General features: G+C 48.1%; 1 protein-coding gene across 4 annotated transcripts; it reads right to left on the reverse strand.

Moving 5' to 3' along the window:
* Window positions 1-9179: 9179 nt before the first annotated feature.
* On the reverse strand, window positions 9180-24769 carry DORIP1 (dopamine receptor interacting protein 1). 4 transcript variants are annotated; one of them, XM_077819729.1, is made up of 7 exons: window positions 24641-24743; window positions 22017-22125; window positions 20998-21146; window positions 20138-20662; window positions 17378-17467; window positions 13703-13837; window positions 9180-9623 (listed from the first exon to the last, which is right to left on the reverse strand). In XM_077819729.1, coding segments are annotated over exons 3-7 (948 nt in total). In that variant the 5' UTR covers window positions 21000-21146; window positions 22017-22125; window positions 24641-24743; the 3' UTR covers window positions 9180-9427. The 4 variants fall into 4 exon arrangements, with proteins under 4 accessions (XP_077675855.1, XP_077675858.1, XP_077675857.1 ...); XM_077819732.1 differs by having other exon boundaries at window positions 20958-21146; XM_077819731.1 differs by lacking the exon at window positions 20998-21146.
* Between the last annotated feature and the right edge of the window lie 968 nt (window positions 24770-25737).

The following is a 25737-nucleotide window of genomic DNA, read 5'->3' on the forward strand; positions in this document are numbered from 1 at the left end:
AAATTCTAATTCTATAATATGAGACAATATATTCATGTAATGGTTAAAGTTTTGTAAATGAGTTCCAATGTTTCAAGGATTAGGGACCCAATTTTATGGAGTTCCAGGGGCTTCTGTATGGACTATTTCGGTTAATCTTTCTATCTATGCAATGGGACTCAGTGCTCAGTCTAGAAGATACCATCAGAGATGCTTAGTTCTGCAGTTCTCAAACTGTGGATTTGTGTCTCCAGAGATAATGTGCTCGTTAACAGCAAAAATGTTTTTAAATAAATAATATATAGAGGTGAGAAATAAGACTTCAACCCTATCGTCCCTCTGCAAATTTGTGTACTTGAAGATGATGAGAGGAACATATCTGAACATGCAGGATCTTCAGGTTGGTAAACTTTTTTATTTCATACTTCTTTCTTACGGACTTCCTGTCTTCTGGACTATTCTTGAATTCTCATGTTTGAGCAAAAAATATAGTTGTTACTCTATGGTACTGTCATTTTAGATGCAGTTGTGATAAAAAATAAACAGCCAAAATAGGCAGAGCTTCCTTTTACAATTTCACCTTTAAAGTAAAAAGAAAAGGAAGACTTGTGGCACCTTAGAGACTAACCCATTTATTTGAGCATAAGCTTTCATGAGCTACAGCAAGCTGTAGCTCACAAAAACTTATGCTCAGATAAATGGGTTAGTCTCTAAGGTGCCACTAGTCCTCCTTTTTGCGGATACAGACTAACACAGCTGCTCCTCTGAAACCTTTAAAGTAGTACTGCGTGTCAGTGAATGCAATGATTAATACTAAATGAGGAGTATGGTAATAATGAAATAACTGCATTGGCTTACTTTGTTTAGGAGAATCCATCCTCAACATACAGGATTCTGAAGACTATCCACCTTCAAGATCACCATCATTTCTATAGTTTCAGGGTTATCTGCCAATGATGGTGTTTCAGTCACATCATGTATGTCACATAGCGACAGTATATATCACCTGTAGCAAAAAGAAAAAAAAATCTCCATCATCCAGAAACAACCTTAGTTTGTTATAAGAACCAGCAGATTACAAAAAGAGGTAACTGATGAAAAAAATTGCCCAGTTTGTTTATGCAACAAACTCTCCTTTCTGTATGATTGAGAACCCACACTTTATTAACATGGTTCAGTCATTAAGACCAGGATACGGTCCACCCAACAGAGTGGGGGAGGGATAGCTCAGTGGTTTGAGCATTGGCCTGCTAAACCCAGGGTTGTGAGTTCAATCCTTGAGGGGACCATTTAGGGATCTGGGGCAAAAATTGGGGATTGGTCCTGCTTTGAGCAGGGGGTTGGACTAGATGACCTCCTGAGGTCCCTTCCAACCCTGATATTCTATGATTCTATGGATGTTGCAGGCAAATTGCTGGATAAAGTGTATGAAAGCGAAACTGAGCAGTGTGCAAAAGGTTTAGAGGATAAAGTCGTTAACCTGAGTCTTCGTGGGTGGAGCAATGTTCACAATGATGCTGTTGTGTGTGCTTGTGTGATAACAGAATAAAGGAATGTCTTCCTTACAGAAACAATTGCTACATCAGGAAATGCACACACAGCAGAATACTTACAAGAAGTAGCAGTAAAAGCTATAACAAACTGAAAAAAATTTCAAATGTTTAGTACGCAGCTTGGTCACAGACAATGCTGCAAATGTATCCAAGATGAGAAGAAATTATTTAGAAGAGAGTGAAGAGAGTCCCAAGCCAATAACATACGGTTGCAGTGCTCATTTGATGCACCTCCTAGCCAAAGACTTCAGTGTTCCAGAAATAAAGGCTAATGTTGTTGAAATTGCAAAATACTTCTCGTAACAATCACTTTGCAGCAGCTGCTCTGAAAAAAGTGGGAGGAACCAAGCTAACTCTCCTACAAGACATGCGAAGGAACTCCGTAGTGGACTGTTTTGAGCACTGTATCAAGAACTGGCCTAATCTGATGACAGTTTGTGAACAAAATTGTGAAAAAATAGATGGCACTGTCACAGCCTAAGTTCTCAACATTGGGCTTAAGAGAAAGGTTGAACACATGCTGAGTACCCTGAAGCCTATTTCCGTAGCCTTGCACAAAATGCAGGGAAATAGCTGTTTTATTGCTGATGCTGTTGAAATTTGGAAGGAACTGAGTGCGATCTGAAAAAGAGAAATATGCAATGACAGAGTTAAATTACAAGCATTAAAAAAACGAATGGGACAAGCACTATCTCCAGCTCATTTTCTTGTAGATATTGTCAATACTCGGAACCAAGGTCAAACCTTAGCTGCTGAAGAGGAGTTGGCTATGATATGGACATCCAGCAATCATCCCTCTATAATGCCAACTATATAAACTTCAGAGCTAAGGGTGAACCATTCAAGAAATATGTTTGCTGATGATGTTTTAAAGAAAGTCACAGCAGTGAACTGGTGGAAGTCACTTAAGCACTTGGATTCAGAGACTGTTGAAGTGATGATCTCACTTCTAACAGCAGTAGCTTCTGCCGGTGTAGAAAGAATATTTTCTTCCTTTTGGACTAATTCATTCCAAATTGAGAAATCGTTTGGGACCTGAAAAAGCAGGAAAGCTTGTTTTCCTTAGCCAGATTATGAACAAACAGAAAAATGAAGGTGAAGACGACTGAGTTAGCTGCAGAAGCCAATATTTTAAGTTTCTGATGTTGACCTGGTTGACAGTCGATTTAATTTTTGTTTTTAAAAAAAATATTTCATTTAACTATTTTAGTTTAAAACAATTTTAACAAAAACAAACCTGATTTTAAAAAATATGAATGTTTAAGTTCAAAAATTCATATGCTTGTTTTGTTAAAATATTATGTTTGCTGTTAAAGAAAAAAATCCAGAATACATAATGTTGTTGTTTTAGTTAAATAAAACAATTGAAATGTTTGTCTGGTGATGTCCTCCTAATACAGCATGGCAAGAAAATCCTCCAAATATTAATGATTAACCAGTTGAATTGGAGATATTTATGAAGTCATTGAGAGGTGAACTATCTGCTTCAGTTACCTTTGGTAAATGAATAACTAATCAGTCATTTTCTGATATAGTGTAAAACTAATCTGAAAAGTTTTCAAAATAAATCACTTAAAAATGTACAGTGTGTACCTTCTAAAAATGAAACCTACATCTATCTCGGAGTTGTGAAGAATATGTATTAAAGTTATAACAACCAACAAGAATGCACTTTTATGTAGAAATCCATGATTAAATCGAGTCTTCCTGACTAGTGATTTAAATAGATTTGATTTAAATCAAATCCACCCTGGTATCCTGCCTTCCACCAATAGCCAGTGCCAGATGCTTCAGAGGGAATGACCAGAACAGGGAAATTTTTGAGTGATACATCTGCAGTCATCCAGTAGCAGTTTCTTGCAGTCACAGGTTTAGGGACACCCAGACCAGTGGTGAGCTGGAGCCGGTTCGCGCGAACCGGTCCTTAAAAATTGTTACAGCTCCCTGAGCTCCCCCAGCCTCTCCCCCACCTTCCCCCCTCTCACAGAGCCTGGGCATGCCATGGCACCAGCGCTCTGGACCGCTTCTGGGTAGCTCCTGCCGCTTTGAGCAGCATGATAAGGGGGTGGGCCTGCGAGCTCCAGCGGGCTGCGCAGCATCCATACACGCTGCCCTGAGCAGCATGGTAAGGGGGCTGGGAGGAGGGGTTGGGGCAGGGGCAGGGAGCAGTTGGAGGGGGCGGAGGTTCAGAGGGGGGACGGTCAGGGGCTAGGGAACGGGGGGAGGTCGGGTAGGCGTGGGAGTTCTGGAGGGTCTGCTGGGCAGAGCCAGTGCAACCCCTAGGCGGCTGCCTAGTCCGCCAAGTGGTTGGGGGCACCGAAAAGCCGTGCCCCCCAAACATTTTTTGAACAGCTGAGCACAAGGCTGCCGCTGCTCTCTGCCTCCCGGTTCCAGAGGAGCCGCCCGGGGCGCGGCCAGTCCCTCCCCCAGGGGAGCCGCTGGCAGCGGAGCGGGGAAGGGGAGGGTCTAGCACGAGCAGTTGCACCTTCTTCCCCGCGCCGTGAGCCGGGATCCCTGTGGCTCTCAGCGGCAGCTGCCACTGCTGAGAGCCCCGGGGGCGGCGGGGAGCCCGGCTCGGGGACGGGGGGGCTGCCTGCCTGCACCGCCGCTGAGAGCCCCGGGGGCGGCGGGGAGCCCGGCTCGGGGACGGGGGGGCTGCCTGCACCGCCGCTGAGAGCCCCGGGGGCGGCGGGGAGCCCGGCTCGGGGACGGGGCACTGGCTGCCTGCACCGCCGCTGAGAGCCCCGGGGGCGGCGGGGAGCCCGGCTCGGGGACGGGGCACTGGCTGCCTGCACCGCCGCTGAGAGCCCCGGGGGCGGCGGGGAGCCCGGCTCGGGGACGGGGCACTGGCTGCCACCACCGCCGCTGAGAGCCCCGGGGGCGGCGGGGAGCCCGGCTCGGGGACGGGGGGGCTGGCTGCGCTGCCCCTGAGAGCCCCGGGGGCGGCGGGGAGCCCGGCTCGGGGACGGGGGGGCTGCCTGCACCGCCGCTGAGAGCCCCGGGGGCGGCGGGGAGCCCGGCTCGGGGACGGGGGGGCTGGCTGCCTGCGCTGCCCCTGAGAGCCCCGGGGGCGGCGGGGAGCCCGGCTCGGGGACGGGGGGGCTGCCACCACCGCCGCTGAGAGCCCCGGGGGCGGCGGGGAGCCCGGCTCGGGGACGGGGGGGCTGCCTGCCTGCGCTGCCCCTGAGAGCCCCGGGGGCGGCGGGGAGCCCGGCTCGGGGACGGGGGGGCTGCCACCACCGCCGCTGAGAGCCCCGGGGGCGGCGGGGAGCCCGGCTCGGGGACGGGGGGGCTGCCACCACCGCCGCTGAGAGCCCCGGGGGCGGCGGGGAGCCCGGCTCGGGGACGGGGGGGCTGCCTGCACCGCCGCTGAGAGCCCCGGGGGCGGCGGGGAGCCCGGCTCGAGGACTGGGCACTGGCTGCCTGCGCTGCCCCTGAGAGCCCCGGGGGCGGCGGGGAGCCCGGCTCGGGGGCGGCGGGGAGCCCGGCTCGGGGACGGGGGGGCTGGCTGCCTGCGCTGCCCCTGAGAGCCCCGGGGGCGGCGGGGAGCCCGGCTCGGGGACGGGGGGGCTGCCACCACCGCCGCTGAGAGCCCCGGGGGCGGCGGGGAGCCCGGCTCGGCCCGCGGCATGGGGAAGAAGATGCAGCTGCGCTCCGCTCTTCGGGCGGAGAAGCTGGGTGTCTACTCTGCCAGCAAGGTACCTAGCTGGGCCACAGGGAGCTGCAGGGGCCCGCGGAGCGCCAGGGGGTGGGCAGGTCCAGGCCCTGGCCTGGGGAATGGTGTATGTGGGAGCAACCCGGGCACCCCTCCCCCTTACCAGTGCCACCCCCTCCAATACCCACTGACCAGCTACCTTCTCCCCTGTGCGCCCCCTACCCCAACAACCCACCCTGTCCTGCCACTTTTGCCTCTGGGCAACCTCCACCCGGCACACCCCCCCCACCCCCGCCAGCTAGCCACGGTCACCTTCACCCCTGCATCAACCTCCGGGACCCCCCCCCGCACCTGCCATCTCCCTCCTGCCCACTCCTCCCTTGTGCAAACCCCTCCCTGCCACCTTCACCCCCCTGCAACAACCCTGGGCACATACACACCTCCACCTGCCAGCCCCTTGCAACAACCCCCTCCTGCCCATTTCTCCCTTGTGCCACTGCACCCCCTGCAACAAGCCCCTTTTGCCTCTGTGCAATCTTTTCCCTGCCACTACACCCCCATCCCCTCCACCTCTTGGCACATCCCTTAAATCAGAACTTTTTATAGGGAACCGATTAAGATTTTGGCAGCTCATCACTGACCCAGACCATGGAGGTGTGCCCCTGACCATCTTGGCTAATAGGCATTGATGGACCTGTCCTCCATGAACTTATCACATTCTTTTTTGAACCCAGTTATACTTTTGGCCTTCACAACATCCCCTGGCAATGAGTTTCACAACTTGACTGTATGTTGTGTAAAGAAATACTTCCTTATGTTTGTTTTAAACCTGCTGCTTCTTAATTTCACTGGGTGAGGACCTGATTCTTGTGTTATGTGAAGGGGTAAATAACACTTCCCCTCTTCACTGTCTCCACACCAGTCATGATTTTATAGACCTCTGTAATCTCCCCCCTTAGTCGTCTCTTTTCTAAGCTGAACAGTCCCAGTCTTATTAATCTCTCCTCCTATGGAAGCTGTTCCATACCCCCAATCATTTTTCTTGCCCTTCTCTGTACTTTATTCCAATCTAATCTACCTTTTTTGAGATGGTGCAACCAGAATTGCATGTAGTATTCAAGGTGTGATGGTACCATGGATTTATATGGTGGCAATATGATATTTTCTGTCTTGTCTTATCTATCCCTTTCCTAATGGTTCTTAACATTGTGTTCGCTTTTCTGACTGCTGCTGCACATTGAGTGGATGTTTTCAGAGAACTATCCACAGTGACCCCAGATCTCTTTCTTGAGTGGTTACAGCTCATTTAGACCCCATCATTTTGTATGTATAGTTGGGATTATGTTTTTCAGTATGTATTATTTTGCATTTATCAACATTGTATTTCATTTGCCTTTTTGTTACTCAGTCCTCCAGTTTTGTGAGATCCCTTTGTAACTCTTTGCTGTCAACTTTGGACTTAACCATCTTGAGTAATTTTGTATCATCTGCAGACTTTGCTACCTCACTGGGAGTGTGTGGCAGATCTAGGAATTGAATCCAGATCTTTTGAGCCCCAGCCATATTTAAACAAGAACATCTTTCCTTTCCATCTTCCATGTCTTGCCATTTGTATCTAGTGACCTTGTGACAATTAAATTGGAAAAGGAAATGTGGTCACTTTCTAACCCCACTCAAGGCTGTGAATATGGAGGACTGATTGGGAGAGGTCAGCTCTGGGCACAAAGTTTTCAGCAGTCTCAGGCTCCAACCACTGCATGTTTGAGAACACTGTGCCCCAACCCAACCTCACCTCAGCAGTATGGGAAACTCTGTGTACGCTCGCTGTACAGTTTTTCATGTAAGCCACATTTCAATTTCAGAGTTTTTCTTCCAGGATCCCAAATTCTCAGATGTCTTGTAGCCCTTGCAAAGTTTTTAGGAGAGTAGCTCTGCTGTAGTTACTTGTATTACAGCAACAACTAGGGACCTCAACTAAGGTCCAAGCTCAGCTGCACAGAGTAAAACCATGCCTGCCAGTATTTGACTGAGGTGGGTCACCAGCTTTCTGGCTGTGCCATTCATTCCACTGCAAACCCGAGGGATGTGGCAGAGCCAAAAAGCTGATGAATGGTATTGCTCTTATTTCCTTTGCATGTGTAGAACACAGAATGCCACCATACAAGCTGCTTTCTTTTGGTGAAGGTTCAGCACATGCATTAAAGGGGCTCTGACATTCTTGAATGGGTTGTGTTTTTGCAAAATATTTTATTGGAAAAGCTACTGTGGAAGAAACATGTGTCCTTGGTCCTTCAGCACAAATAGTCCCAGTTATATTGATGAGAGAGTGAGTGCATGAGAGAGAGAGAGAATTCAGGTGGAGCACAGGTGAGAAGGTCAGGGAGCAGGGAGATTAATTTAGGTAACTAAAAGTGTCCCATTAAACCAGTACAAGTTTAAAACTTAGCCCCAGATACACAGTATGGCTAACTACAACTGTAAAGAGTTAAGGACAGAGGAGTCTACTCTTGCAACCACCATCTGACATAAACAAAAGGAGTACTTGTGGCACCTTAGAGACTAACCAATTTATTTGAGCATGAGCTTTTGTGAGCTACAGCTCACTGCATCCGATGAAGTGAGCTGTAGCTCACGAAAGCTTATGCTCAAATAAATTGGTTAGTCTCTAAGGTGCCACAAGTCCTCCTTTTCTTTTTGCGAATACAGACTAACACGGCTGTTACTCTGAAACCTGTCATCTGACATAAGTGTTCCAGACCCAGGAACCTTCAGAATGATTTCTGCTGCCCTCTCCTGGAGAATCAGGAGACTACCAGCAACCTTTCCCTGTGGTAAAACATATTTCTTAGTGTTTGGTTGTTTGATAATTCTGCCTCTACCTTGAATATCTGTTTTGGAGGCTTACATTTGTTTGGTTTTTAAATGATCTAGCTGTTACTTTTACTGACTTCCCAGTAAAGAGCAAAGTACAGAGTCTGAGTTAGACACTGTGGAAGTGAATAGGTAAAATTTTGCAAAGGCCACTTAATTCTCATATAGTTTCTTAATCAGCATATTCAAAGCGGACCGTGCAAAACTTGAGGTTTTATGTACAGTGTCTCTCAACCTTAGTGCTATACTATGTCATTTACTGGCCTTTTTTCCAGAATTCCATGACTTGCAACAGGACTTTAAATTTTGTCAGAGAGCTAGTCCTTTTGCCACAAACTGCTGTTTACTGGGTAAGTTATTCGTGCTTCGAAATCCCCATGTCCTCTGTATTTTGCTAACATCTCATTTGTGGCATGCTGCCAGAAAACAGTGACCACTGAGTTAGCCTGGCACCTGCACTGCCCTGTTTTTGTGCACCTCCCCCAGCCCCAGTCAGGCCAGGCACAGCCAGGTAACATAGATCCCACTCCCCACATCGGCACACTTTTTGGCATATAACATGGTGCACTGGGCAAGGAACCAGCAGTTCCAGTCTCACTCATGCTGATGTGTTGTTAATTCAGTACCCTTTCAAAATGTTTATTTTTTTTAAGCAAGAGTCCTACCCCACTGAAAGGTTACACAAACCAGAAGGAGAATCCAGATCTCATATGGCAGATCCCACTCAATCATTTAGCCACACTATGGTTCAGAAATAATCTGCCAAATTTAACTGCTCAGCCATGCTGTCTGTAAAGTGGGGATACTCATGCATAGAGAATCCACCCTTTCAGTGAGTGACGGGTGTTGCTCTAGAGGGCTCAGATGCTACTGACGACAGGTAGATTGGCATTCAATAACTGATATTTATTTCTGTTGTAAAAACTTAGCTTTACTTAAAATGTTTTTAGGCCACGAAGTCAAGCACTCATGAAATGCCACAAGTAAGGTTGTCTGAGCAACCTTAATTCTACCTGCCTTGTTTGTGCATTATGATAGGTAATTCATGTAAATGAAAGACTGATTTTTCTATCACCTACTTTGAAATATTAATAAAGAAACAAAGGATACAGCCATTCTTGGTTTTTTGCCTGTTTATTTTAGCATAAAAATTTGCCTGTATAAAAATAGCTCAAATGTTTTAAAAAATTGCATAGTGTTTCCAATTTCAAATTTTTACCTGGAGTAAGCATTGGATGATACAATACCAGAACTACTGTAGTTCTACTCCTTCCTTGGATACCAAGTATACGTAAAATATAGACCTCCGTTTGGGATGGGCCAGCTTTGGTGGCAGTGAAGGGAACGTGATTTAACTTTGTCTCCATATCTAGATATGCCATTTATTCTCTGCTGCTCTAATATAAACTAGAGATGACAAAAGAAGAAATTCTGGAGGTTTATTTAACAAAATTAAGTTGACATTTCTGAGGCCATCATAGTGCATCCAATACCCATCAATCTGGAAAGCTGCAGAATAATGATGCTCCTCTTTATTGAACAACGTGGCACCTTCCAATAAGTACCTGCAAATTAAGGCAAACAAAGATGTAACCATCACAAACATGCTCTTTCTGGAAGTAAATGCTAAAGAAGAATGTTACTACAATGGCAGGCATTTAGTTGTCTTATAAATCGTTGTAGAGAGGAGCCAGCATTGCCCTTGACTCCTCTAAGTGAGCTGTTTTCTTGCCCTAGTTGACTGATGTCCATCTGAGCAATTCCTGGAGCAAGGGTGACAGGCTGTGGCAAGATAACATCATATTGCTAGTCTGACCTTTCTTCAGAAAAGGCTTATCTTCTGTCCCCTTCACTCCAAATTAGTATAAGAAAAAGCATTAAAATAACTTTCAAAATCAATCTGGAGCGTGTTGCTGCTGAATGATGTGGCAGAGGGAAGCTGTGCATTGGCAGGGAAGAAGGAATGAATGAGCTAATAGAAATGGGCACTCTAACACCTATGACTCTACTGAGCATGGCATTTTAATACAGGCCGGCAACAAAAGTTAGTGCTTTGGTCCCAGGTGGCCTTTAAGTGATGCTTACTCCAAAACTCAGGGAAAGCTTACGATATGCTGTGACAGGGCGGCCCGCTTCTTTGGGGCCTGGAGCCAGCCAGCCCTGTTCAATTATCAGATCCAGCCAACAAGGAATCAAGGCTGAGAAAACTCAGTTGCAAGGAGATGTGCTTCTGCAGTAGGCCCTGAAGCATAAGGATGGGAGGAGAGGTAGGGTAGTGTGGGGGTATTCTCTTTTCAGCACCGAGAAAGACAAGGAAGAAAAGCCTCCGGGCCCCGTAGCCCAGGGTCAGCAGAAGAACTTATGATGTTTTTGATATTTTTATATTTGAATAAAACTGTGCCCAGAAAAAGACTTGGGTGTGGCAGTAAAACCTACCTGGGAGGGTCTTGAGATCCCACCTGAGTGAGGGGAAATTGAGGAGTGGCTAGCCCACAAGCAAGCGGCCTGAGTAGGTGGTGCTGTGACAGCTATGCACACGGGAAACTCTCAGCAGCACCATGACCTCGCAGCAATTAGTTCTACGTCTTCTATTAGAGATCAGTCTGGCTAGCAAGCTGCCTGACTTTGTGCCCCAGTCAGAGAACCTTTCCTTGGCCCACAGGTGAGCTGTCTGGGGTTTTCTGTTATCAATGTTTCTAGAGCTATTTTCATGTTTTTTTTAAGCTCTGGATATAAAGCTGCACTATTAGTCATGTTAGGTTGCTTCTGCAAACTGTCACTTTGCTCCTATAAGCCAGCCTGGTTTTTGCCTGTGTGTCTCTTTTTCCAGTAACTGTCCCCTTATTACTGCTTTAAAGTACGCCCTGGGATGTATCGTACAAGGGATTTTTCTTCATTATAATCAACAGTTTTGCATTTTATTCACAAAATATTTGTCTTAACAATAAATTTCTAAAATTCCAGCTTCTTTCTAAGTTGTACTTTCTTTTCACAAAAAGACAGAATATGGTTAAGAGATATAACACTAAGGATTATAATAACTTCATTAATGTTTAAAGATTTCATTCAGCCTATTTAGCATGTTATAGCAATTTCTGAAGCAAAAGTAAAGTCCCTGAGGGTGTAAAAACCCCAAACATTCATCAGGTCCTGTTCTTTAGATCCTGGTGATGCTATTATTTGATATTGTTTTTAAATGGATCTTATTGCCTACTTGGCAATCTATCCCCCACTGGGTTAAGAGAAGAGTTAGTTGCATGCCACTATTACACACAGGGTTACCAACCCTTCAGGATTGTTCTGGTGTCTCTAGGAAGGGAAGATGAACCTTTAATTAATCATGTGATGAGACCTCCACTCAAAAGTTAATTGCCCATGACTTCTGACCCACTGCAATAATTCAAGTGTTACTGAAGAAGGGAGTAGCCTCCTCAGTTAGGTATGCTACATATTGTAACATGTTTACCCCTCAATACACCTCTTAACAAACTCATCTTGCACGTCCACCTCAATGCTGATCATTCTTAAGTCCATGTCTAATGGCTCCTGCTGGTTTGTTTGACTATCCACAGTGTCAAGTTTGTGTTAATTTTTCTTCAAAACTTGCTGATATGGGTTTCCAGCACCACAGCTAAGCTGGAATTAATCTGTGCCACTGTTGTACTTGTCCCCATAGCCGCTGATTCTCCTTTGGCCTCCGATTCCTTCGTTTGCATGTTGCCCTGTTCTCCCTTCTGGGTAGTTTTTGTCCAGTGACCATCCATCACCAGTGTTTGAGACAGAAACTGCAAGGCCCGCTGCTGTTCCCCTCTGTGCTGCACTTTAACTGTAGCTGCCTCCAGGCTAGCTTGACCCAACCTTATACAAGGCCAGGGAGAAGAACACCCTCTGCTCCTTTCACCACTGCCTAGGATCAGAGATGGGGGATGGGGGAGAAGCAGGAGATGGGGAAAAAACACCTATTCCTTCCACTCCCCTCAGTGGTATTGTTATCCTTATGCCCAGTGCTGCTCCCTCCACTTGCTAGGACTTCCAGAGAGGGAAGGGGATGAGGCTCTAATTGGCACAGCTGCTGCTCTGTGATCCTCCAGGGTCCAATGTTCACTTGATTTCTTAGCTTCCCAGCAGGTCTCCCACTACTGCACTGCCAGTGAGTTCAGAGGGCAAGAGGGGGGAGCAGCAGCCCACAGTTCAGCTGACTCTTGCAGTCTTGTGGGGAGGGATGGGGGCATGGATCACCCCTTAGCTGCTTAACGTCAGAAGAGGAAAGCTAGTCCCCTCCTGCTGTATCAACAGTGCCTTTGGGGGGTGGCCCAGCCCACAGCTCCACCACTCTTCACAATCCTCTGGGAAGGGAAGCAGGATCTGCTGCTGGTTTACTTCTATTCTCCTCACTTGCCAGGAAAGATGCGCTTATCAGGGAGGGGTGAAAGCACATCTTTTGACTATGTATACAATGGGCCTCTTCCTCACCCTTCCACCACTACAGACACACAGTACCTTGTGGGGGTGGGGCTGAGGCCCTCAGTCTATCCCCATAGTGTTGGCTACTAACCCATCTTACTCCCACCTGTCTTCTAGGCTCCCCCCACCATCTGAAGGTAGGAAATGGGACCTACGTGGGGGCTCTGTTGTGAATGTTATGGGTAAAGAGGTTTCAGAGTAACAGCCATGTTAGTCTGTATTCGCAAAAAGAAAAAAGGAGGACTTATGGCACCTTAGAGACTAACCAATTTATTTGAGCATAAGCTTTCATGAGCTGCAGCTCACTTCCTCGGATGCATACTGTGGAAAGTATAGAAGATCTTTTTATACGCACAAAGCATGGAAAACAAAAATGGGTGTTTACCACTACAAAAGGTTCTCTCTCCTGCCACCCCACTCTCCTGCTGGTAATAGCTTATCTAAAGTGACCACTCTCCTTACAATGTGTATGATAATCAAGGTGGGCCATTTCCATCATACACATTGTAAGGAGAGTGGTCACTTTAGATAAGCTATTACCAGCAGGAGAGTGGGGTGGCAGGAGAGAAAACCTTTTGTAGTGGTAAACACCCATTTTTGTTTTCCATGCTTTGTGCCTATAAAAAGATCTTCTATACTTTCCACAGTATGCATCCGAGGAAGTGAGCTGCAGCTCATGAAAGCTTATGCTCAAATAAATTGGTTAGTCTCTAAGGTGCCACAAGTCCTCCCTTTTCTTTTTATGGGTAAACAGTTTCCTTCTTTGCTCCTCTATGACAGTCACATCACCCTTCACTTTCTCCTTGTCAGGCAAGCTAAGGAAGTAAAATTTGGATTCAAAGTTCTCTGATGCTTAACTGGGTCTCAGCTAGAGCCCTGTATACCAAAATGCTAAGTCCTGTAATAATACATTTGAAATATCTGCAGTTAGATGTATTTACAATAATTAATAGAAAATAGGAAGGTGGGTTCTGAAACAAAACTGCTCTAAAAAGGTTTTGACAATAAGAAGTTAGCAGAAACGGACAGTGAGCATGACTGTCAATACTGCTTCATGATTATTGACTCTAAAAACACCCTTTCCTTTACAGATTATTCAAAAGGATTGTTGGACTCCTCTTGAGAGCATGAAGTGAAGAGAAGTTGTTTGCCTCATTAAATATAGTTTTAAAATACTTACTTGTGATCAGATAAATCCAAATGATATGGTACATATGCCAGTTCTTCTGGCTTCCATTGCTGCATATTTAAAACAACAAAAGGCGGTGCCCCATGGCAGAAAACTCTCTGGGTGAACTCTCTTAACCCATTACATCTGCAAGTAGAGAAGCAGAAATGGCAATTATTTCACTTGGCACGCAGTACAATTAAACAGTTTTTATTTCACATCCAGACATGATTGTAGGTTTACACTTTATTTATCAGGTTTTGTCTTGTAGTAGAATTTGGTTTGTTTATATTATGCAGGAAGGTGTTAATGGCTGTCATCCGGTGTGTCTTTGATCCACAGGTTTCAGAGTAGCAGACCTGTTAGTCTGTATCTGCAAAAAGAACAGGAGGACTTGTGGCACCTTAGAGACTAACAAATTTATTTGAGCATATGATCCACAGGCAATCACAGACCTGTGAAAGCTGATAGATGTGCTGGCTATCCCTCATTCAGGCTACAGAGAAGCAGCAACTCACCTCCTTTATGGAGTATGACAACTGGACCCAACAGAAGCTGCTGCCCAAGGCACTGGGACACATAAAAGGCCAATCAGCAGCCACTTCATGCAGCCCAAGGAGTTTCCTAGGGGACTGATTGGCTTTCTGCCTCTGACATAGTTGTGAGCATGGCTCAGAGGGGACAGAGGCAGAGCTCCTTTGGGCACAAGACTGGATGGAGAGGCAGCCTTGGAAATAGTGAGCAAGAAAATTGGTGGCTGTTTATTCATAAAGAATGTACCCAAAGTCCTGTTTTCCTGAGCAGAGCAGGAACAAAGACTGCACCAAAGATACCAAACTCATGTCAACACACTCTCCTAAGAGAAACAACCCAGCTATGTCCAGAAGAATGGCTAACTGCTCAGGCCAAGGAGCAACAATAATTCGCAGTAAATTTAGAGGACACTAGCCAGTTTACTCTTTGCTTACCAACTTACTGCTTGAACCAAGCAGTCCTTTGGTGGAGGGACTTTCAGGTGCCCGGGGGAATGAGGTGCCACATCTCACTGAAAGTCAGCAGGAGCTGGGCACTCTCAGGCACCTTTGCAAATGCCACTGTAAGGGTCCAGAGCATCTCTTTTTGGTAATCTGAGGCGATACTGCTGTTAAATGCAACGGTGACACTTGGGGCAGCAGGGGCCCAGATCCTTCACCGTTGCTAGTTACCCCCTTCAGCTGGAATTTTTAAATGGTCCTCTGGTACTGGTCAGCAGTGATGTATGCAAAATACACAGCAGACACACTACCCCAAATTGGAGGTGTCTCAGTGGAGGAAGACAAGGGAGGACTATGGCCTAGGTCTACAAAGGGACTCAAGCATTACAGTGACGTATCTCCTGTGCTGCAGTGATCTGTCCCCTAAAAGGTAGTGGTGTGAGGGATCAGCTCCCCACCATCACATCATGGTCCTTAAGATTTTTGGGAGGTTGGATGTGCAAAGGCCTCAGATACTGGAAGAGAGGACATGGTCCCGTAATAAGTAGTGTTTGGGAGGAAATCCCCATTATTGTTTCATCACAGGCCTGGCCCAGAAGCCTTGAAGAGTGGTCAGGGCAAGGCTCTGCTCTCTCCCAGCAGACGGGCACGACCTTGAGCAGGGGAGCCAGTTTACATGCTGCCTCTTCCTTCATAAAAAGGGAGTCATCAGCAGGGCATGACTGCTAAGCCATTGGAGCCTAGGGACTAACTGGGGATAAGGAGTGAGCTGAAAGAAGGTGCCTAAGGCTCTACAGCTGGCCTAAGTTACAACCCTAGCTCCAGGAGCATGTGTGTGGAGGGCAGGGGGAGGCAGCTGTGTCATGTCCTGTTTCGGGGAAGAAATTACCAACCTGAACCATAGTCCCAGATCCAGAAGCAGAGTTGAGGGGACTCCTCTCTGAAGGAGGGAGATACTGACTGCTTTAAGGGGACAGACAGAGGGACTGTCAAACACAGCCCCAGCTCCGGAAAAGGTGGGGGGCGGGGAGGGAGAACCTCTTGTCTTAAGGAGGGAAACCAGAAGGATGGTTTGAAACCCAGCCCAGTGGCTGCTAGAGAGATGGGGAAGCCACTGAGAGCAGGCGCCTATAGAAACACACTGGGGACAAACTGCTCAGGAAACCAGATCCTCTAGAAGAGAAGACCCCTCTCTCTGACTCAGAGGCCCCATAGGAAATAGACCAGAGAAACAGTGAGGGGGTGAGAGAGCAGTGCCAACCACTTCATGCCATGGCCCTGGCCTGGAACCCTGAGGAGTGTGCAGACCTCACTTCCCCTTGAAACCCAGCAAGATGATTTAGTAAGGCTTTCAACATGCTCAGAGAGGCCAGGGACCGTGCGCCCCTCATCTAGGGCAATGGGCTGCTTGAGGTATATGACTAACACTCGGAGGGGAAAGGACTACTATTAACCTGGCCAGAGCGCTGAGGTCATAACAAAGAATCAACAAGTGGCTAGATGGCGATGGGTCTAGCAGAGGGAAACTGGGGCAGAATTATAGACTTGAAGGCCAGAAGGAATCACCAGCTCATCTAGTCTGATCTTCTGTATATCACAGGCCTCCAGCACCATTCAGCACCTGTACACTAAACCCAACCACTGAAATTAGACTCAAGTCTTACAACCCACAGGAAACTAGCCTATTACATGCTGCAGGCAGAAACCAGAAGGAACCAAGGGACACCAGTGCTTGAGGCCTCCCTGCTGGCAGGGATAGGATTGAGATATACCCAGATAATTCTGACAAGTGTTTGGCCTGAGATGTCTGGTTTTGCTATAAGGAGGTACTCTGGTGGTGAGTGTACACTATAACACCAACTCAGAGAACACTATTGTGAATCTGGCTTGGCATGCTTCTTCCTAGCCCACATCCCACACCATCCTGGGCTCTTGGATCCATTTACCCGAACCAAGTTGTAAGAATATCATAGAATATCAGGGTTGGAAGGGACCTCAGGAGGTCATCTAGTCCAACCCCCTGCTCAAAGCAGGGCCAATCCCCAACTAAATCATCCCAGCCAGGGCTTTGTCAAGCCAGACCTTAAAAATATGACAATGTCTCTAGCATTCTGCTGACTCAATCCCCCACTGTCTGTTTTGCTCTTCCCATCTCACCCCTCTCATTGACCTCTTCCCTCCCCGCAACTTAATCCAAAAATTTCCCCCAGATGTTGGCCCTGGATTTTTCCCTTCCACACAAGCCTCTCAGATTTGGAACCTCAGATTTTCCTTTGCCAACATCTGATGAAGTGATCTGTAGCTCACGAAAGCTTATGCTCAAATCAATTGGTTAGTCTCTAAGGTGCCACAAGTACTCCTTTTCTTTTTGCGAATACAGACTAACATGGCTGTTACTCTGAATACACCATCATTGTTTCTCCTCACCCCCCCTCCAGACTGTTCGGCCCCCTATATTGTACAGGGATAGATCAGCGTGTTTGGTAGGCAGGAGCAGCAGGTGTGGATATAGCTGCTGGTTCTGGGTTTATGAAAGGCAGCCCCCCTGCAGGAACCCATGGAAAAATGTGTGCCGTTTGAGATGTCCAATGTCATCTTTGGGCCTAGACCAAGCACAGAACATTTCAATCCAAGGAAAAGGTTTTGTTTAGCTGTGAGCAAGTGCACCCTCTAGGACAGCAAATACACACTTTAATATCTATTATGAACTTACCCATACTGTTCACACAACTCTATCTTGGAACAGAATAATTCATCTACTGCCCGCTGAATCAAGTCTCCATGAGGAATTTCTTGGGGAGGACTGAAATAGTTAGGGACATTTGATCAGATTTATTCTGTACTTACATAGTATCATTTAACCACAATGATATATAAAGAGTAATGCCTAAACTCAATACAAAAAAAATCCATCATCCCATGAAAAAAGTCTTTTGAAGGCTGTTTCTTGTCCAAGAACCCAGCTACTTTAACTCAAATATTGAAAACATTTTGTCTAAAACTCTAAACCAACTTTTCCTGAACATGACTGTCATATTGAGACCTCTGCTACTGAGAGTCAAGTCTTTCAGCTCTGCAAACAGTCAGCTAAACCTGATCTCATCTTGTCAATGTTACGATACATTTGTTCATGGCATGTATTCCATAATAAAGCTAAAAGGCTCTGTCTTATTCTGTACTCTAGGATCACCCACAAGAGTTTCCATCAGACCTTCCTTTCCCTTCCTCCCTGGTGTTTGTGTAGAGTCAGGTAGTCCAAATACCTTACTCAGAAGAAATGTATGAAATACAGAACAGAGTATAGACAGGAGGGCTGGTGCTTGGTTGATACATCACATATTTCAAATATAGACCGCAAAAGGTGTTTCTACATACTGTTCAGCACCATATTCATTTTCATAGTACAACCATTGAGCACAGGGATTGCTGTGTTTTTAAACCAGTCTGAGAAAACCACCTTAAACCCACTCAGAAAGGCTTCATTGATTAGCTGGCATGCCTCACTGGAGAAGCAGTGTATATTTAGAAGGTAGTGGTCTGTTAGGTTGCAGCACTAATGTTTTAAGAGTCCCCTGTTAAAGAGTCAATGTTAAAACAGCAAGCCCTTGAAAGTCTCTCGTATGGAAGGTATTAAACCTAAAAACTGCTGTTACCTCGGAGCACAGACCCAGCCCTTAAAAGCTCATACGTGACATGAGGGATTAGACAAATTTCTCTTCTACCTCTAAAAGAAGTTTAGAGCACCTGTTTTGGAATGTGATTTCTCATCCAACTATTACATCAGACAAAGAATGGTCGAAACAAAGCCTTAATTGCTATACTTATTGCTGTACGAAATTAACATCTTAAGGGTACAGCACTGTAATTCAAGCACAGGACAATTACATAGCATCTGGGTCACCATTAAGCAGAGTAAGGTTGACCTGACCAGCTAAGAAACTGAACACTACAAGTTGGAAAAATGCTTTCATTGATGCACAATGCCTGCAGTGAAAGGGTAAAAATTCAAAATCTGAAGTATTTAAGTCCAGCAGACTTTCAAGCCCATGAAAGCCAATACCACAATCTGCAAGAGAGAACTTACGAAGTTGTAGCAGAGAGCCCTGTGCCTTACCATGTGGTCAATATGCTGCAGTTGTAACTTTAACGCATCTGCATCAGCTGCTAGTATAAAAACCTCATGGCAGAAGTAGACAGGATTCCAGTAGAGGAGGGTGAAGAATCACTGATCATGATTCATACTGGTACCACTGACGCAGCAAGAGCTCTCAAAGTTTCTGCTAGACAGATTTGAGAGTCAGGTAGTAAAACTACATTTCTAGCTCTTTCAGTGATCATTCTGAGCAGGTCAACAGAATTCATAACCCCAGAGATGTGTGTTTTGGCCTAATGTACTTCATTTAAGAAATGAAGGCCTTCCTGCATATTCTCCAAGACTCACTTCTTAGCCCCCCTCTTGTCAGACTTTGTATATGTTTTAGTGTAATATACTCTGGACTTGGGTACAAGCTGAGACCACTAAGAAACTAGAGTGGAGAGTGCAACAACTTGCTTAATAATGTAATTTAGAGTTTCAACACAAAAGCACATTACTCCAGCATCTGAAGTATCCTCAGTGCTTTGGGAACTTGCTGCCTGAGAAAGCAGCTCTCCCCCAGCAACCTATTGCCCCAGATCCAATCAGAGGTGCTAGAGCCCATCCGTTTGAGAGCTGGAGCTGCCAACAGAAATTTTTCTGTTAAGGATGCTCAACTTTGAGACTCCCTCTCCCTGCTACTTTTGTCCATTTGAACCTCCCTCTGTTAATTTCTAGGTATAACTGCAAAGGTCAACTCCACCAAGCCACTGGGGACACATTTACTAGGGTTAGTATTGGGACAGGGCAAAACAACTATTTATTCTTTACTGTGGAAAAACCAATCCATTTTAGGCAGGTAATTTATTTTGCAAGTGTTAATCTGTAGCGAGGACCCCACATGAATGACAGGCACCTCTGGAGAGTTCTTAGTCACAATAAGTCAACAGCTATGAATGCAAGAGAGCAATTCTCATATCACATGCTCCTAGCAGAGAGGGAAGAAAGCCCAACCCAGCAGTATTTGTTGAACAGCTCTCCAAGCCAGCACTCCCACTGAATCAGTGAGCATCAAAATCAATTAAAAACGTTAGCACTGCCGTGTAGAATATTAGAGACATGCTCTGCTGCAATTAATGCAATATTCTTTAAAAAAAAAAGAAAATCACACTGTTAGCCAACCCTAGGCCAGAAGGGTTCATTTCTAAGTCTCCTACAGCAAGATCTTAAGAGGAATGATTTGAGTGCACAGGATGTACGCATTTGCTACAGTTACATACAACCAGAGTTGTATTCTAGCACTTTGACAAATACAGATCTTTTAAAAAGGTGAGTTGCAGCCCCCTTTGAAGAAGTTTATTTTATCACAGTTGCATGCCAGTATGTACAGCAACTTACTTTATGTTAATTGTTCTCTGTGGATCTTCCTGCATACGAGTTGGACACCTCGAATTTGAACAGTAGCTCTCTTGAATGGTAGACATGAGACTTTCTAGATTCTTTGTAAAGTTATCATGCTCATTTCCAAATAAATCGATTTCCAGTGAAGCTTTGTGAACTTCAGATTTGTACTGTTGCTTCTCCATCTTGTCCCAAATCCAAAGCAGCTTCACCGTTGTAAAATTATAGGTGTCCATTAAGTAAAGAAAGTAGTCGACAAACTCTCTACCTAAATGAAGGGAGAGTTCCTTGGGGAAGTGTTCATTTTCATGCAGAATGACATACAACAACATCAAGAATCCATCTATAGTGCAAGTATTTTTCAGGTTTATTTCAACATAAAGTGGTGTGCAAGATACAGCTTTACGGCCAGCTTTGATAGTAAAAACCCCTCCCCAAGGGAGCACAGGCCTCCAAAATGAGCGGTCTGGATCATAATTATTTTTAATTGATGCTTTGATCTCCTCAAACAGTGTCTTCATCCTGCAATTAAGAGAAAAAGTATGACTATATTGTACCAAAAGCATTCAGTTTTGGAACAGGCACACACTTAGAATATACAGTGAGTGGACCAGAACTTAATTCAAGGGCTACCAGTATACAAGGCTTCCATGAACTGTCAGGAGCAGCCCCTGCTAAGAATCAAATGGCTCTGAGATTTCCTAGTTTAGATATAGGTTTCTTCCCATTTGACCCAGCTAATTACTGGTCTTTAAAATTAATCACTAAGACTTTCTTTAGTAAAGCATGAGTGGGCATTGGAGGCATTAAGCTGTACCTTGAGAGATTCAGTCTGCAAGAAGGGATGAGTCACTCACATATCAAGGATGCTGTTATCTCCCCTAGAGTCCAGGCGGGCTGACTGGCTGGCACAAGATGTGTTTTCTTGCAAATATAATCTGTGGTTAGTCACTGCCCACTGTTTGTCACCCAGCTATATAGGTTTCAGAGCAGCAGCCGTGTTAGTCTGTATTTGCAAAAACAAAAGGAGTACTTGTGGCACCTTACAGACTAACAAATTTATTTGAGCATAAGCTCTCGTGAGCTACAGCCCACTTCATTGGATGTATTCAGTGGAAAATACAGTGGGGAGATTTAGTGTGTATGGTAACACCCATAGTTTCATGTTCTCTGTGTATATAAATCTCCCCACTGTATTTTCCACTGAATGCATCCGATGAAGTGGGCTGTAGCTCACAAAAGCTTATGCTCAAATAAATTTGTTAGTCTCTAAGGTGCCACAAGTCCTCCTTTTCTTTCTTCCGACTATATAGGTTACTTTAGAGGACAGTTACCATAGAGAAATGTGAGGCAGTTATACTCAGTTTAGCTTAGTTAAGCTGAAAGTAACTTGAAATCAAGGAATCCCTGAATACTGTGACATATCAGTTTTAACCACTACAGAAAGGGTCTTTTTGGCCCAATGTCTGATTTTTACAACATGCTAGGTAATGCTGCATTTGAATTCTGAACCATTCAGTGCTCTACACAGTGAAATGACAATACATTATTGATAAAGTATTAGTCCAGAATGAGCTGTGTTTAGGGTTTTGTTACTCTAGTGCTGCAGAAGTGTTTAGGACCCCCTAGTTTTAGGAAGCACTAGCATTTGCAGGAGAACCTCAGTGTTATGAGCACTTCAGGAATGGACATTGTTCAGAATTCTGAGTATTGTTTGTTTCTTCAAAAGTTTACAATTGAACATTGACTTAGTACAGCTTTGAAACTTTACTGTGCAGAAAAAAGCGGATTTCCCTTAATATTTTTAGTTTACATTTAAACACAGTATTATACTGTATTTGCTTCTTTTCGTCTCTGCTGCTGCCTGATTGCATACCTCCATTTCCAAATGAAGTGTGCGGTTGACTGGTCAGTTTGTAACTCTGCCGTTCGTAACTCTGAGGTTCTACTATACTACATCAGTATTCAGATATAAGGCTTTTTCTCTGGGGAAGAAAAGTTTCATGGTTAATATTTAGGCAATAACTACTGTAAAACCTAAGGCTTTTTGTGGCTCCTTGCAAGTTACAACTTAAGGCTTCCAAACTCAAAAGCATTTTAGTCCTGTGGACTGTGTTCAAAGACCTCCATTTTTCATATGGGAAGAAGTTGAGCCCCTATGCCACCATATACAGTTTCTAGCAAAGTCATTTTCTTTGGGCTTTTATTTCAAGTTATGGCCCTATAAAGACAAGAGAAATATAGATCATAATTTCTGGCTTCAGCGTAGGAAAAGAATGTGGACTAAAACTACAGACTACTTAAACAGTAAGGCATCAGTTAATTATAACCAAGAAACTCAGCACAAGTCCATTACTCTTCAGTCCATGAACTTTGCTTGGTTATTTAGACCCTACGTTCTCTGCCATTACAGCTTGAATAGGGTAGAAAGTACAGGCCAAAAGATGACAAAGCAAAAGACATGAAGGAGAAACGGGGGGTTGGGGACAGAAAACAGACAGAACACAGGGACTTGAGACAGTTCAAAAGCTCAGACACAGTGACAGAAACACTCCTAAGTGTCACATCATCTCCCCTATCACTACTGCTCAGGAGCAACTGCTTGTTTCTGCCAGAAGCTAATCTGCAGCATTAGCTCTTTGGGTCCCAAAGGGCAGGGGAAGCTGCTGCTCTCTCTCCCTGGGGTTCTGCTCAGGGCCCACCACCTCACTTGGGCACAAGCACCATGCTGCTCAAGGGGTGCTAACAATGCCAGGAGGGAGCAAGCAACCCGCCTGCCTCCACCTTGCCCAGCTCCCACCACCAGTGCCCTTCGGCAACAGGTGTACACCCAGCGCTCCTCCCACTCGTGGGGTGCTGCCAGGCCAGGCTGCGACTCGAATGAGAGGAGCTCTGCAGAGCTGGGCCCATGGGATGGCCCTGGGCTCTGCCCCAGAGCCAGGGCTGGGTCACCTCTTGCAGTGGCCTGGGGAGAGGATTAGGCACAGGGGAGGGTCCATCAGGGCAGCAGCCACCTGGCCCAATGGAGGCAGCGCAGGGGGAAGGATCACAAGACTCTCCCCACAACAACCCCTGTGATAACCCCACCCACCACCAGCAATCGCCCCCCCCACAACCCTCATGGGTCCCCCACACAGGCCATCTGCACCCCACCAGGTGCCACCAGCACCGCCCCCAACCCCTATGGGTCCTCCTTCTCCCCCCCCCCAACCCTCTGCTCCCGCCATAGATTCCCTCCCCCACCCCGGCACAAGCCCCCTGGGTCCTCCTCTCCCCACCCCAGACCCTCTGCTCCCCCAGGAGGTCCCACCCATCACCAGCCCCCAAGAACCCCCATTGGTCCTCTTCCTCCTCCTTGATCCTCACCCCCCCCACCTCCATGGGTCCCCCACAGATCCTCCCCCACCACACAGGCCCTCCACCCTCCCCAGCAGGTCCCACCCACCAGCACCCCCATGGGTCCTCAGTTGCCATGGCTCCCCCACAGGCCCCATAGATCCAACCTCCCCCCTCCACCCCCATGGGTCCCCCACAGGCCCCACCCACGACCAGCCCCCCCATGAGTCCCCCACAGGCCCCATAGATCCAACCCCCCCAACCCTCTGCCCCCCAGCAGGTCCCCATGGGCCTCCCCAGATCCAACCTCCCCCCCAACGCTCTGCCCCCCGGCAGGTCCCCATGGCCCCCCCCAGATCCAACCTCCCCCCCCCGACGCTCTGCCCCCCGGCAGGTCCCCATGGCCCCCCCCAGATCCAACCTCCCCCCCCCGACGCTCTGCCCCCCAGCAGGTCCCCATGGGCCCCCCCCAGATCCAACGTCCCACCCCCCAACCCTCTGCCCCCCGGCAGGTCCCCATGGGCCCCCCCCAGATCCAACGTCCCACCCCCCAACCCTCTGCCCCCCGGCAGGTCCCCATGGGCCCCCCCCCGATCCAACCTCCCCCCCCGACCCTCTGCCCCCCGGCAGGTCCCCATGGGCCCCCCCCCGATCCAACCTCCCCCCCCGACCCTCTGCCCCCCGGCAGGTCCCCATGGGCCCCCCCCGATCCAACCTCCCCCCCCGACGCTCTGCCCCCCGGCAGGTCCCCATGGCCCCCCCCCAGATCCAACGTCCCCCCCCGACGCTCTGCCCCCCGGCAGGTCCCCATGGGCCCCCCACAGATCCAACCTCCCCCCCCCGACCCTCTGCCCCCCGGCAGGTCCCCATGGGCCCCCCACAGATCCAACCTCCCCCCCCCGACCCTCTGCCCCCCGGCAGGTCCCCATGGGCACCCCCCAGATCCAACGTCCCCTCCCCCGACGCTCTGCCCCCCGGCAGGTCCCCATGGGCCCCCCCCAGATCCAACCTCCCACCCCCCGACGCTCTGCCCCCCGGCAGGTCCCCATGGGCCCCCCCCAGATCCAACCTCCCCCCCCTGACGCTCTGCCCCACGGCAGGTCCCCCCCACGACCAGCCCCCCACATTCTCCTGCCCCCCGCGGGCCTAGGCCGCTCCCCGTACCTGTGCCGGCCGCGCCGAGCGCCCCCCCGGCCGCCACATCGACCCCACGGCCCGAGCGCGCCGCGCCACGGCCCGGCCAGGCCCGGCCGCCGCTTGTTATTACGGAGGGGCCCCGCCTCCCGGCGTCGCCGGCCCCGCCCCGGAACGGGCTGCGGGGCGGGGCGGGGCGGGGCGAGAGGGGCGGGGCGGGGCGAGAGGGGCGGGGCGGGGCTGCAGGTTGAGGGGTCCGACTCTGGGACCGAGGGGCAGGACAGAGCAGGGCCAGGCGGGGCTGTGGGGAGGGGGGGCTGGAGAGACGTGGGCGGGGCTAAAGGGGGAGAGGCGGGGCTGTGGGGAGGGGGGCTGGAGAGACGTGGGCGGGGCTAAAGGGTGAGGGGCGGGGCTGTGGCGAGGGGGGCTGGAGAGACGTGGGCGGGGCTAAAGGGTGAGGGGCGGGGCTGTGGGGAGGGGGGCTGGAGAGACGTGGGCGTGGCTAAAGGGTGAGGGGCGGGGCTGTGGGGACGGGGGCTGTAGAGATGTGGGCGGGGCTAAAGGGTGAGGGGCGGGGCTGTGGGGATGGGGGGGCTGGAGAGACATGGGCGGGACTAAAGAGTGAGGGGCGGGGCTTTAGGAGGGGGTGGGGCGTGCCAATATGGGAGGAGCTGAAAAGCCAGGGCATCACAGGGGTGTCTGTTTCCCAGAGGGGTGTTTATTATTATCATTATTCCCCCTCCAGGGGTGTGGAGCCTGTCATTTATTTTTTGCATTCTCATCTGTCTCAGAGGACAGGCCGTAAATCTGTGGCAGCCTGCTCATAATACCCCTGCATGTGAGAGGCCTGGTCATCTGCAGAATCCTGACACGGGGCAGGTGATTGGGACCAGGCAATATGTTTATTAGGAGCAGACAAGAATATTTTGTGCTTTGGTTGGTGAATTCTCTTGAGAACCAGCTTTCCCTAATTGGGCAGCTACAGGGTAAAATGAGTCTGCTCTACAGCCTTGGCTAACAGCCAGTTGGCTTTTAGCTCATGCGGTAGAGGCTCATGCACTAAGCTCCAGAGGTCCCACGGATGACTGGGGTCTGTCTGCGTTACACTTGCAGCATGCACATTTCCT

Source organism: Eretmochelys imbricata, chromosome 6, assembly GCF_965152235.1.
Source record: "Eretmochelys imbricata isolate rEreImb1 chromosome 6, rEreImb1.hap1, whole genome shotgun sequence".
Classification (NCBI taxonomy): domain Eukaryota; kingdom Metazoa; phylum Chordata; order Testudines; family Cheloniidae; genus Eretmochelys; species Eretmochelys imbricata.

Coding starts and splice junctions, on each gene's coding strand:
- DORIP1 (XM_077819729.1), bottom strand. Junction 17,468..20,137: donor CAGAGAACAATTAACATAAA/GTAAGTTGCTGT, acceptor TAACTATTTCAG/TCCTCCCCAAGAAATTCCTC. Junction 9,624..13,702: donor TTGGATTTATCTGATCACAA/GTAAGTATTTTA, acceptor CTTAATTTGCAG/GTACTTATTGGAAGGTGCCA.